At 32.8% G+C, this 13,545-nt stretch overlaps 1 protein-coding gene across 9 annotated transcripts in view; it reads right to left on the bottom strand.

Moving 5' to 3' along the window:
• LOC111507953 (uncharacterized) overlaps window positions 1-13,545 on the bottom strand; it is a 247,589-nt gene that overhangs the window by 8,075 nt on the left and 225,969 nt on the right. For 7 of the 9 annotated variants that reach the window (XM_074169587.1, XM_074169589.1, XM_074169594.1 and 4 more), the window contains 4 exons: window positions 8,083-8,289; window positions 7,758-7,997; window positions 7,377-7,673; window positions 5,439-6,818 (listed from right to left, as the gene is read on the bottom strand). In XM_074169587.1, coding sequence (XP_074025688.1) covers window positions 5,439-6,818; window positions 7,377-7,673; window positions 7,758-7,997; window positions 8,083-8,289 — 2,124 coding nt within the window. Of the gene's footprint in view, window positions 1-1,771; window positions 1,890-5,438; window positions 6,819-7,376; window positions 7,674-7,757; window positions 7,998-8,082; window positions 8,290-13,545 lie in introns of all 9 variants that reach the window. The other 2 variants (XR_012464096.1, XM_074169622.1) reach the window with 2 other exon arrangements.

Raw genomic sequence — 13,545 nt, 5'->3', positions numbered from 1 at the left:
AGCAGACAAATCGTTAATCTGTACGAAAAGAACAAACCGAATATAATTCATAATATGGAAGGGATATTTTTTCTCAATGCAGTAGATAAGCTTCTAAGAAAGCTGCAAGCGAAAGAATTAGAATCATTAGAAAGCAATGTTATAAGCAGTTCTTTGCATACAGATCAAAATGTGCAAGCAGAGTGTATTGTGTTCAGATGTAGGGTTTTTGAATTGAATCATTTCATGCCTCATTTTAATATCATTCGCAACATGCAAATATAAACTGTATTTCATTCTTCGTGGTCCTTGTGTAAAAACAAAACTTACTGATGTATTAAAAACTAAAATGTGTAGGCAAAAGAAGTAGCAAATATAAAATATATCTATAGACATTTTCTCAACTCTTCACATTTATTCACGGGTTACGAGGAAAGTCTAATTATAAGGATGTTTGCTACATCTTTACAAACATATTTTGTGTATGTATATGGTCAAGTTTCAAGTGTACACACGTTCGCTATTGTTGTTGATAACAATTTTATGGTACTGAAACGAATAAATGTAACACAGGTGTATTTCTCCTCCCTACTTTTCTAGGATTTCCTCCTGAATATTCCAAACGTTTTTCTATCTTTGATATTAGGTGCGGCAAGAATGTTTTCAAACATTTCCTCTTCAAGTTGAAAAATATACCTTGAGAAAACATCAAATTGAAAACTTTCGGAGATACAGTAAAGATACAGATACACTAATTCATAATTGAATTTCCTTTGCTTTAAGTTATATTGATGATCCTAAATTGAAAGAGGTTTATTTAGAGGAGATTGGTTTTTGTTTTTCTACTTCTCCATCTTTATACAAGAAAAGTTGAAAACTTGTATGAAGATGAGAAAGTAGAAAGCAGAAAAGATTGTTTTCACTCTACTCCATTAAGATGGATACACTTCAAAATATTAGATTGTCAAGAAAAATGCAAGCCAAAATTGTTCTTAACAATTACAGCAGCTACAGTGGAAACGGGAATATCTGAAAAAAGACACACTTAGAAAAGAAATATAATCATCACTTGTCTTTTTTGATAGTCAAAGAGAGCAAAATTAAAAGATTCTCGATTTCTTTGTATCATAAAATCTCGGGTAATTCACAATTCTTTCTGGATAAATTTTCATGTTTCTTTTTTTGACTCCTCTGAAGAATTTAAGTACACCATGGGTTCAGAAACAAAATGAACTTTTTTTTATATTTGTATATCCCAATAGTTGTAAAAGGAACTGTATTCTTCCTTCCAATGATAACTGGAGAATTTCTGATATCAATATATACTATTAACATACAAGTAACCCAAAATATATATTTAAACCATTCAAATAATTATTGTTTTTGAGAAAAATTGGAAATATCAATATAGGAAGTCTGATGTGCCGGAACTTGAGCTTCAAACATCCCATAAAATGAAATGACATACCATGAATTCAGGGGATATTTAATTTCAAGATTAATAACCAAATAAGTCGACACCTTTGTACATAAGTGGTATTTTAGTTTCCTATCATTCGTCAGTTAGGACAAAAACCATTTGAAATAATGAAGGGTGGCCCTGAGAACGTTGAGAACGTTGAAAGCGTGGAATTTTTTTGTTGCTAAATTTATTCGTTCAAGTGTCCAAACCAGGAATGAACCATAAAATTGTTTTCAATACCAATTTCGAGTGGAAGCTTCTTTTGTTTGATACCCTACTAGTATTCCTAGTGTACTAGATGAAAAAGGTCGAAAAAAAATTCTTGCATACCATTAGTCAGTTTGTGCGAGCAGTGCCAACACGATCATGCTTGTTGCCAATGCGATTAACGACCACACTAGAGGATAAAGAACATGCCATGTCTCTAAGGATTTTGGATTTTTTGATGCTAGGCAATAAGACTCAAGTCAAAATGCATATTTGGAATTAACGGGAACCACCAAAATTAACATTAATTTACGGGACATAGCACAAATTTTAAACTTTACAAAATAAGGCGGAATATTGTGAAAGACGAACACAATAACAATACAATGGAAATGTTTAGTATTTGTTAGTTTTTTCTTCTGAATTTTGGGTAAGTTAATGTTAACTTGAATGGTTAATATCTAATAGAAAAAATAAATTGGAAAGAGAAAAAAGTAAAAGGTAACATCCGAACGTGCATGGCTTTGTTTCACTAATAGGGCAACCATTAAGATATTACAAAAATTTGTAGGAAGGATTCAATATAATCAAAAACACATAAATCTGCAGTATTTCTAATTCGAGTAAATATATTACGTTTTCTCATCTAGTCATTGGTTACTAAAGTGGTAAAGTCTTATTTTTGTATTACCTACATTCTGGTTATTATTCACTGATTTTCACACAAAGATGGTATTATTTTTCAGAAAAAAAAACAAAATTGCTACATTTGAATTATATAAAATATTGTAATTTTTCTATTTATATAGCAATTTTTTAAAACTTTTGATATTACATACTTTTTTTTATATCTCCATGAGACAAATAAAATTGTGTTTGATTAACATAAAACTCGTATAAATATTATAATCTACAATTCGAGAACTATACTCTAACGGGACCACAAATGCGGGACTATACTCCACGGGAATTTAATGAAATCGCTTTTTTCAAAAAAAAAAAATCAGGTCAATCTTTAATTTCAAAATTTATATTCTGAATAAAAACACTTATAAAACTCCCGATGGTCTTTCAACAATTATTTGAGAAAAACTCGAAAAGGAAAAGTGGGTAGTCAATCATATTAGACTAAAATTTATATTGAACAATTATATAAATTTTTGGCTGCACCAGTATGTAGTAATTTTTTTAATCAATCAATTGAAAGTTGATTAATTTAATTGGAGAAATTGACAAAAATCTAAAAACAAAAGACTATTTTAAAAATTGAGTCGTATATATTCCTATTTCGAAAAATTAAGTACTAACTGAGGTTTTTCTACAATTTCTAAAATATTATCATCATCGTTATGTCACCACTAGCATATCTTTCTAGGAGACTGTTTTTTCCTCAAATAGGGATCAAGTCACAAAATCCTTGAAGCCTGTCACTACCTGAGGAGTAGGCAGATTGATATCCCAATGCAGTTATACTTTCTTAAAAATGGCTACAAGTCAAAGCCGAAACGTCGAGAAATTGCGAACTCTAGACGCGATTCAACCTGGATTTCAGATTCTCAGATTGCTGGCCACAGAAACCGATCCAGACACACGCAAATGCATGCAAATGACATGCTCCAGACTATTACTTCCTCCGATTTCAAATTAATAATATTTACAGCTTCAATGTCCTGTTCTTATCCTAAAAATACTAGTACGAGTGATATGTGAAGGGCAGAAAGCTGAAGTAAAACCATCAGGCACCTGTTCAACGTCTTCCAGTTGGAAGATTCGTCGTAAGTTACTTCCCACTATGAAAAGCAGAAATTAATTTCAATTGGTTGGTACGACCAACCGATAGACCAGTTTCGGAGTACTTGCCCCATCATCAGTACCTGGCAGGACACTTCCTAGCTTTGTCTGTAGGTGGCGCAGTGGACATCCTACTGAATCAACTGCAGATGAAGTTTATGACTAGTTGGTATGACTACTAAGTCGTAGGTCTACATGAGAGGCAAGGGGTAAGGTGTTTTCACCTGAACCTGCATATGTGTTTGTGCAGTTGTTTCGTGGCTTTATCTGCAGATGGCGCAGTGGACATTCCGCTGCACCACAAAAAGAGTTCATGACTAGCTGAAATTATATTTGTTTGTGGCACATTTGTGGTTTCAATTAAGAGACCTATCATCAATAGGCAACAACTAACATGACAACCTAGGCAACTATAGCTACCTGTGGATGTCTCCTAACTGAAATCACAAATGTGCGGTTATTTTCTGTTGGTGACTCCATTTTTTCGGCAAGTGATGCCCATTCATACACTTGGCGCACCGCGCTGACGAGGCCAATAGCCAAAAAAACGTGTCCGCGGTTTTGTCCAATTTTTGAGTGTTATGTCCGATAATTCACCTATTTTTGATACATATCAAATACACTCTTGTGGAAAGGTTTCCACGGTCAGCAATCTGATAATCTGAAGTACGGGTTGGAACACGTGTGTTTTCAGTAGTTCATAGTTTCGGCTTTGACTTGAAACCCATTTTCAAAAGCTCTCAATCTGCCTACATCCCAGGTCTCTGCAAGGGTCTCTACCTGAGTGATTGCACATAATTGAATCTTATCGATGTTAGGAATATTTCTAAATATATTTAATGAAAGGATTTAATTTTTATAGCTCTTTAATCCATATTTGAAATGTCATATTTATGGACCGAATCTGCCCAATATGTTGAATATTAATGAAACAAACCATGCCGTTAGCAATGAACCATTATGAAATTGAGAGAAATTATAGAATCAAACACTATAAATTCGAAAACTAATTCTAAATTTCATATCATGAAATATGGTTTGGATGCATGCTGAAAAATAAAATTGCATAAGTTATAATTTGGGAAGTTAGCATTATTTTGGTAATAGAAATATCATTTTACTGTGAAAACTATGAGAATTCTTATAAAACTTCTTGCTCTGACGTCAAAAATTTATTAAATTTTTGCATTTTGCAATTTTATGCATTCACTTGGAGGAAAAATTTATTATTCACATAAAAATGTTAAAGATTCAATTTTGTTTTTATTTACTGATTACCATTCAACACCTTTGATGTGTCATACTTTCATCTAACATGAAATTTCAGTTACATAATTGCATTTTTTCTAATCCAAGACAACTGATATTATTGAAGAAAAACTACTTATCAAATGTATTAGTGTATTTCACTAAATACAGGCAAGAACTGATAAAATCGGTCTATTTTTCCAAAAAAATGTATTTTCTCTCTGTTAACAACATTTTGGTGTATCTGCAAATAGTTCTACTTAATAAATAGACTCACTCTGAATTGTCTGCCTTGAATATTGCACCATTTGACTGGTAATTTTCATAAAACATAAAGAGTTGAAACTAGTGACTACCTATCTGAGTCAAAATATAATTCAACAAAAATAATGGTTATGTTATTGGCGTGGATATCTACAGAAAGGAAAGCAGTATTATTTTATTTATTTTTTTAAAGATACCACTAAGAAAAGTAAGAGAGAGAGAGATAGTGATTGGTATGTAAAATTTCAAGGTTCCCCTTTCAAATATTATGAATATCAAAATTGAAACTTAGATTTGCAACTGAGCTACTAGATACTTATATTTGAATAAATAATTTCAGGCAATTCAGAGAAAAGTTGACTTTGGATTCAGAATTGAATCTTAATGAAGCAAATTTGCAGAAGCAGAAAGATATCTATCTAAATTCTAAATTTGCTGAAAGCAACTATTCAGAAAAAGGAATTGAGGAATATGAAAAAAATATTACCTGATTCATCATCGCTAAGTTCTGCACCTTCTTCATGGAGAGCTATGTCTGAACCACTAGAACTTCCGACCGTTCTCATCGCAGTCTTTTTCAAGATTCCCTTCAAAGGTGGACTCCTTCTGCTGTCATCATCAGACTCCGAATCTAACGTGCTACTTTTTGTGGATATTTTAGAACCCGGCGACATTATTGTTGTAGTTGTTTCTACAACTTTTGAAGAATCCGGGGAAATGATCGTTCGTTCTATTTGTATTGTTTCCGGGGAGTTTATTCTTGTACTCTCCGTTTTTAAAACGGGGATTTTACTTTTAGGGGAAAATTCGAAATCATGCTTCTCGAGGGTTTCAGTTGACAGTTCCGATTGCAACACAGGTATTTTGCTCCTGACATTTTCTGGGGTACCTTCTATTATCGTCCTTGTAACTGTTGTTTGTACAATGGGATCACTAGATAGAGTAACAGTGTTGATTATTTTGTTTGTTTCTTCATCGTCATCCCAATTAACATCTTTAGAGAGATTCACAAACTCTTTGAGTGGGTCTTTGGAGTGTTTCTTAATTGTTTTAACCTTGGTTCCCTTTGTGGAAATTGGAATTTTCGTCAGTAATTCTCCATCCGTCGGTGACAAGGCTCTATCTTCATTGAACAAAACGTCTACATTCTTTTCTTTCTCTACACTTTTTCTCGGTTTGGCAACTGGGATTGCACTCTTAGGACTTTTTGAAATGAGATCATCTACTATTGTGGCCTCTAATTCTTTTTCCAAAAATGTTCGAGTATCGTCAATTCTATTGCTAAGAGGACTCGATTCCTCATTTTCTAAGAACTTGAAGGCTTCTTCACTCTTTTCTTGAACTGTTGATATGGAGTCATCTTTGAGACTCTCTAAATTATCCAAGGAGTCCTCAGTAGTGGTCTTCACATCCTCAAAGACACTGTCAACTTTTTCTTCGGTAAAATCTTTATCATTTACAAAATCTTCGCTTATCTCTTCTTTAAATCGGAGTACTTTTTGTAACCTTTCATCCACAGAGTTATCTAACGTATTGAGCTTATCATTTACTACCTCTTCGGCTTGTTTGATGACTTCATCAACTTCACATTCTACAACATCCCGAAGACCATCATCATAATCACTGGTAGACCTTTTGGGAGTCTTAAGGCTGATACTGCTCAAATCAATCTCTTTTGAAATATGATCGTCTTTTCTGGTTGGAATGATTATATCATCTTCGGAAAGAAAGTCATTTCTTTCTTGATGTAAAAATGTTAATGTATCACTAACATTTTTCTTGAGAACAACAATTGGATCCACAAAAGTTTCCATTGGTGTCTGTTCAATAGGCGAAGTTGAAATGATTTCTTCATGTTTCGGAGTTCCTTTTGAAAATATCAAATAATACATTCTACTGACAGTTAAGAATGTAAAAATATTTCCTAGCATGCACTGTTAATAAATGTGATGTGCAAATAATAAGAAAATAAATTAGGCACAAGCTCTACACCATGTGGTAAGAAAAAAGAAAACCCTCTGCCAACAGAAATGTTAAGAAGCATAATATTAAAATGGGCATGACCTACATATTAATAATCATGAAATCATTTTCTAAATGTTATCATTTCATTATAAAAAATAAACTGCTGTGTTAAGCCAAAAACGAAAATGAACATATAAAACCCTCACAAAATACAGTATGTATAATGTTTTCAAAACAAAAAAAGGTTAGAAACCACTTGGAGCATCCTTCACCTAGTTGAAATTATATTCATTTTTATCTTTCCACGAGAAGCAACTACAACTGTCCAGTCTGTTAGTTTCATAACCGTTTACTTATCCATAAATTGCCATACCCTGATCTTTCCCCTTACAAAATTCACCTAACATTGCAAATAATAGAAAAAAAGCACATGTAATTTTAAGTCAAAAACTTTACTCACCTAAAACAGTTTTATTTTCAGTAACGTATTGCTCGACCAAATTTGGTTCTTTGTCAAAACCAAACTCGGCAGGACTGGAAGGAGGTGTGTTTGCATTGGGGTCTCCCATAACTTTAGGTGTTGAATGTATCAGATTCAGCTGCTGCGTTATTTCTTCAAGAACTTCTGCGTTGGCATTTATAGGTGTCATAGGCCGATTATCTAAAGTTTCAGGTTCGTGAAATCCGTTTCGGTTCAAGTGATCACTTATGGTATCAGTGAAATCCTTTCCTGATGAATTTTGATTCTGAGCATCTTCTAAAATTTGAAAAATTATCACCACAGATCTTTTAGTTATTTCACATACTACAAAAAAGTATCAATGACAAAATTCAAACTCACCACTTTTCTCGCTTTTGTCAATTTCATCTTGAAAAGATTTATCGATATGAGTATCTCTTCTTAAAGAAGTGTCTCTAGACGGGCCCAATTCCTCCTTCAGATTATCAAAACCGGATTGATCAAGATGAATTTTAGCCAAAGCCTTCTCCATGTCATCAGTTACCAACTCAACATTGCAAATGCATTTGTCTACAATGTCTTGCCTTCCGATCTTATTAAGTGCCAACTCCAAAATATTTCCTTTCGAAAAATAATATATCATATTCAATGGTTTACTTTTAACGTCAGGATGTATTATTATAAAAATATAAAATATTCATCCTACCTGTGGCCTTGTTTGCCTTCTGTCTCAACCACAATCTGAACATGATCATAGCTTGTTGAGGATGATTTTCAGGATATTCCTCTCTTATCAGTTCAATATCTGATGGTGGAATGTCCAATTCCATTGCCAGCTTCTCCCAATCCTCATCCAACAAGTTACAAATATCAGAAAGCCTGAAGTCTGCTCTATGAATTGTATCTGGTTTGCCTGAAATCAATTATATTTATTATATTCGTAAACAGATGTGGGATTTTTTTAATACACAACATTTATAATTGAATACTTCGATCTGACATAGATCTCATCAGTACTACTTGGTTGCATGATAAATGCTTTTAGACAGACTGTAACATGGTTTCTGTCCACGTTGGTTTTCATTACTCGGGTAACTCGGTTGGAAAAAATATGTTTAGGGGTCGACTAGTAAAACTAGTAAAACGGCACATCAGGCAGTATGGAATAAAACTTCATTCTTGATAATTACGTACAGATGAATAAGGAAGATCATATATACAATAATGAAACTGATCTTAAAACTAGGCCCAATTCATGGATAACAAGGGTATAAAAAAATCTTGCTCCAGAAAACACTCATTATACAAAAAGAAGACGCTAGGGCTGAGAAGTATTCAGTATTTTAAAAAGTATTGTGCCGTTCTCTGTATTGTCTATTGTGTAGCTGCTAAAAAAATATCCAACACTGAATATATAATGAAAGCCGAATATAAAACCAAAGCTACATGGTCATTTATCAAAAAAATAACAAAACCCAACTACCACAAAAACAATATCCTAGAAAGTTTTGCAAAAAAATATAAAGATTCACAAACCATAGTAAATCAAATCAATAAGTATTTTAGTGAAGCTTGCCCTGACCTAAATAAACCAGATAGCCCAGATTATACAAAAATAAAAGAATGTGATGATGCTTTTTTCTTTGAACTTACCACTCCGCTTGAAATAATAGAATGTACCTATTAAACAACTAAAAAATAAAAAAATTGTTGGTGAAGATCAGATTTCTATGTGTGTATCGAAATAAACAGCAGAGATCATAGCCAATCCTTTGACTTATATTATAAATTTATGTTTCTCACAAGCAGTATTCCCAGAAGTACTGAAAACTATATTTAAAAAAGGAATCAGACATGAAGAAAGTAACTACAGACCCATATCGAAATAAACAGCAGAGATCATAGCCTATCCTTTGACTTATATTATAAATTTATGTTTCTCACAAGCAGTATTCTCAGAAGTACTGAAAAATATATTTAAAAAAGGAATCAGACATAAAGAAAGTAACTACAGACCCATATCATTATAGCCAAATCTCAGAAAAATTTTTGAAAAGCTCATGAACAAACGTTCATGTTTTTAGATGACAATGTGTTGTTAGCAAAAGAACAAAATGGATTCTGTAAAGGTAAATCAACCATATAAGCAATATATCAAGCCATTGAAAAAATTTTACATCATTTGAACAAAGATGATTGTACTATAACTTTGTGTATTGACCTGTCAAAAGCATTTGACAGTGTCAGCCATGAAATTTTATGCAACAAACTTGATAAATATGGAATCAAAGGCACATCTTTGTCCTTAATCAAATACTATTTGATAAATAGAACCCAACATATGATTGAAAATGACATCTCGGGGATAATTAAATCAGAATCAATTGTGATAAAAAAGGTGTGCCACAGGGATCCATCCTAGGCCCATTATTATATATACTGTACACAAATGAAATACCAAATGTAGTTAATGAAGATATTGTATTATATGCTGATGATATATATTGGTCATCGTAAAAGAAAAGAACTCTCAGATGGTTATGACAAAGACAAGAAATGTGCTAGATGTATTGAACAATTTCTTCACAGCAAATGACCTACTACTTAATAGTGACAAAACTCAAATAATTCATTTCGAAAATAGATCCTTGCCAGAGTTGAATATAACAATCTAAATATAAACATACGCAATCAGGTAAAATTTTTGGGACTCTTGATAGACAGGAGACTGGACTGGAAAAATCACATAGACTACTTATTAAAAAATATTGCAAAATATTGCTATGCATTGTGTATACTGTCGGAACATGTCTCAAACGAAGCTGCCCTCTCTGCATACCATGCTTATATTCAATCTAGGATAAAATATGGAATTATATTCTCGGGAAACTCTGTTGATATCTATAAGATGAAAAAAAACGATAGCTGCAGAAAAGCTTTTATTAGGAGCAACATTTTTAACTTTGATAAATCTCTATATATATGAAGCAGAAGTATTTGTAACAGAAAATAAATCAGAACTTTTCATTAACTGAGAAAAGGATCACTTATACAGCACCAGAACAAAGAATGATCTTAGAAATGAAATGTCAAATATAGCGTTATAAACATTTGCAATAAATTTCCACCCACTCTAAGAAATCTTCCAATTTCAACAATGAAATATCGTTTGAAGAACTACCTCGGAAAAACCTTATTATAGCTTGCAAGAATTCTTAAATGACAGTATGTTAATATATGAGAGAGAGAACTATATGAGAGAGCACTTAACGTATATAAATAAATTCGTGTGAACAAGATTGATTATGTTGTAATACATTCTGGTGATTTATAATGACTGGATATGTTTACTGATCCTCATTTTAAATACATAAATGGTATTAGATTGCTTGATGTCTTGTGGTAGCTTATTGAACTCATCAAGTCCTTTATAGAATAGCGATTTCATTAAGTTTGCCATTTTCCAATTAGGGAGATGAAACATATTATTTACTCTTGTAGTATAGTTATGTATTTGGGACTTAATCATAGTAAATTTACTTAGATAATCTGGAAGTAGCTGATGTAATATCTTATAAATAAAAATCATTGTTAGTTTATAAAATCTGTTTTTCACCGATACCCACTGCAAACAATCTAACATCGCTGCAATGCTGGTAAAACGATTACACTTTAGTATTATTCTCATACCGCGATTTTGCAGCTTTTGTAGTTGTGAAATTTTATTAGAATTAAGGGAGTATAGTAAGCTACCACAATAATCAAAGTGGGGCTGGATACGTAAAGGTTCTTACTAATTTTTTTACTTATGTAGGAAAAATGCTCATGCAATAATAGGCTATTATCAAGTATGAATCCAAGATATTTAAACTGGTTTATGAATTTAATTTTATTGTTATCTATTTCCAGATTAAATTGGTTTGAGTTGATGTTTTTGTATTTAAAGGGTGTGGTTAGGATCATTGCCTTACATTTTGTCACATTGAGTTTCATTTTGTTAATATTGAAATATACTTGTAGTTTTGATAGGAAATCGTTCATCTTGTTGATAGTACCATACAGATCATTGCCTGAGATTGACAGTAACGTGTCATCTGCAAATAAATTAAGAAAATCACAGTCATGATAGTATTGCATATCATTGATATAGCATAGGAATAATAAAGGACCCAAGACACTTCCCTGTGGTACACCGAAGTAATTGGTGATGGGAGCCGAGAATACATTTTCCACTTTGGTGATCTGTTTGCGATCTGTCAGGTAGTCCCTGATCCATTTCAATACAGTACCTTGTATGCCTATGGCTTTCAACTCATCAATCAGTATTTGGCGATCAATCGTTTCAAAAGCTCTCTTCAAGTCCAAGAAAACTGCGACTACATAATCACCACTACCAATTGATTTTTTCCATTTTGTTATGGTTAACTGTAGTGATGCTTCGCATGAATGATTCTGTCTAAAGCCTGATTGATAAGTCATTAACAAATTATTTTGATTCAGATAATCAAGTAGTTGTTGGTAAACAACTATCTCCAGCACTTTTTCTATACAGGTAATGTATTGATTGGTCTGAAATCCCATGCTTTGTTATTGTTTGCCACCTTCTGAATAGGGGTCAAAATACTTGTTTCCAGCTGACTTGGAAATGTGCCATAAAATAGTGAGATATTGATAAAGTGTAATAATATATGACCAATAACTAATGTCAATGATTTCACTAGCAGTCTTATTCTCCAGTTCATGTATAATTGTTGAAAGCTCGGGTAATTGAATTTGTTTGAATTCAGAAAAGTGACTGTTAACAGTAGTAAGGCTAATCCATTTTGGGGCCTTTTCAATTGAGTTCAATATTTCTTCAATACTTTTAACGAAATACGTATTGAATAACTCAGCAATTTCCTGTGTTTCTCGTACTATTTTTACTACACCATGGCACTCAAATTGTATTCCACTATCAAAACAAGGGACTTTAGTTTTTGTATCAACCAAAGATTTTAGGGTTTTCCACATTGCTTTGGGATTATTCTTGTTGAGATCTACTTTATCATAGAAATACTGTTGTTTTTTTACTCTTAACAAGTTAACACACTCATTTCTCAATATTTTGTATTGTTGCCAGTTGACATCAGGCTTGTTAGTTTTGAATGTCATGTATGCTATGTCTCTTTTTTTACTTTTACCTTTCATCTCCTGATTAAACCAAGGTATATTAGTTTTTTTAATCGATTTCCTCATGGGAGAAATTTTATTTACTACTGATTTTTGAAATCTTCATAGATTTTATCTACATCTACACAATCCAACAGGAAATTAGCTGATTTTATATATATATATATATATATATATATATATATATATATATATATATATATATATATATATATATATATATATATATATATATATATATATATATATATATATATATGTATATATATTTTTTTGTCTTAAAACTACTCGTGTGACAATATTGATTATGTATGTAAAGCTTTGATTTGTTATTTAGTTGTTATTTATTACTGACATGTTCCAGCCTCCTCGGAGTTTATATATGTACATTATATGTAACCGGAGCAAATAAAGATCTATCTATCTATCTATTGCGTAGGATTTTACTCAGACTGAATGGGTTAGAGAGCGTCGGCCGACGACAAACGGGCCGTTCTGCTCTCACTTCACGGGACCTCAAGCTCACCTCGCTTCACAGGCGCCAGCAAACGGCAGCGATCGCCCACTCAGAGGTTCACTGACCTAGTCAGAGACTACTTGGTAATAAAGCCACTAGGAACTCTTTCGTCCAGCTCAGCACGATGTAGACGATAAGCAACGAAATTACGAGAGTACTTCCCACGAGAGTACTTTCAACTGTCCTTAACTCAGTAACATGCAGCAAATGGTCTTCTTAGTTCAGCAAGTTAAAGACACAAGATCGGTTGTCACTTTCTAGTGATATAGTAATATTAGGGGCACGTATCGAACCCCATCTGTTGACAATAACTAAACTAAATAAGGGCGATGATATTTCCCCTTACGAAGACGCCACCTGTGGGATCGACAGAGAACTCAATCCTCGAATATCAAAGATAAACGAGGCTCCTCACGATGGTCAGTTGCGAAGCCAAGCTTCGATGTCGACCGCCAACGGGATTCGTCGTCTGCCTTTCACTAG

The sequence above is a fragment of the Leptinotarsa decemlineata genome, unplaced genomic scaffold (genome assembly GCF_025532065.1).
Source record: "Leptinotarsa decemlineata unplaced genomic scaffold, Ldec_3_MD MMD2_P_RNA_scaffold_11, whole genome shotgun sequence".
NCBI lineage: Eukaryota > Metazoa > Arthropoda > Insecta > Coleoptera > Chrysomelidae > Leptinotarsa > Leptinotarsa decemlineata.
Note: the sequence above shows the minus strand (reverse complement) of the source record. Positions and strands in the feature narration are given on the sequence as shown.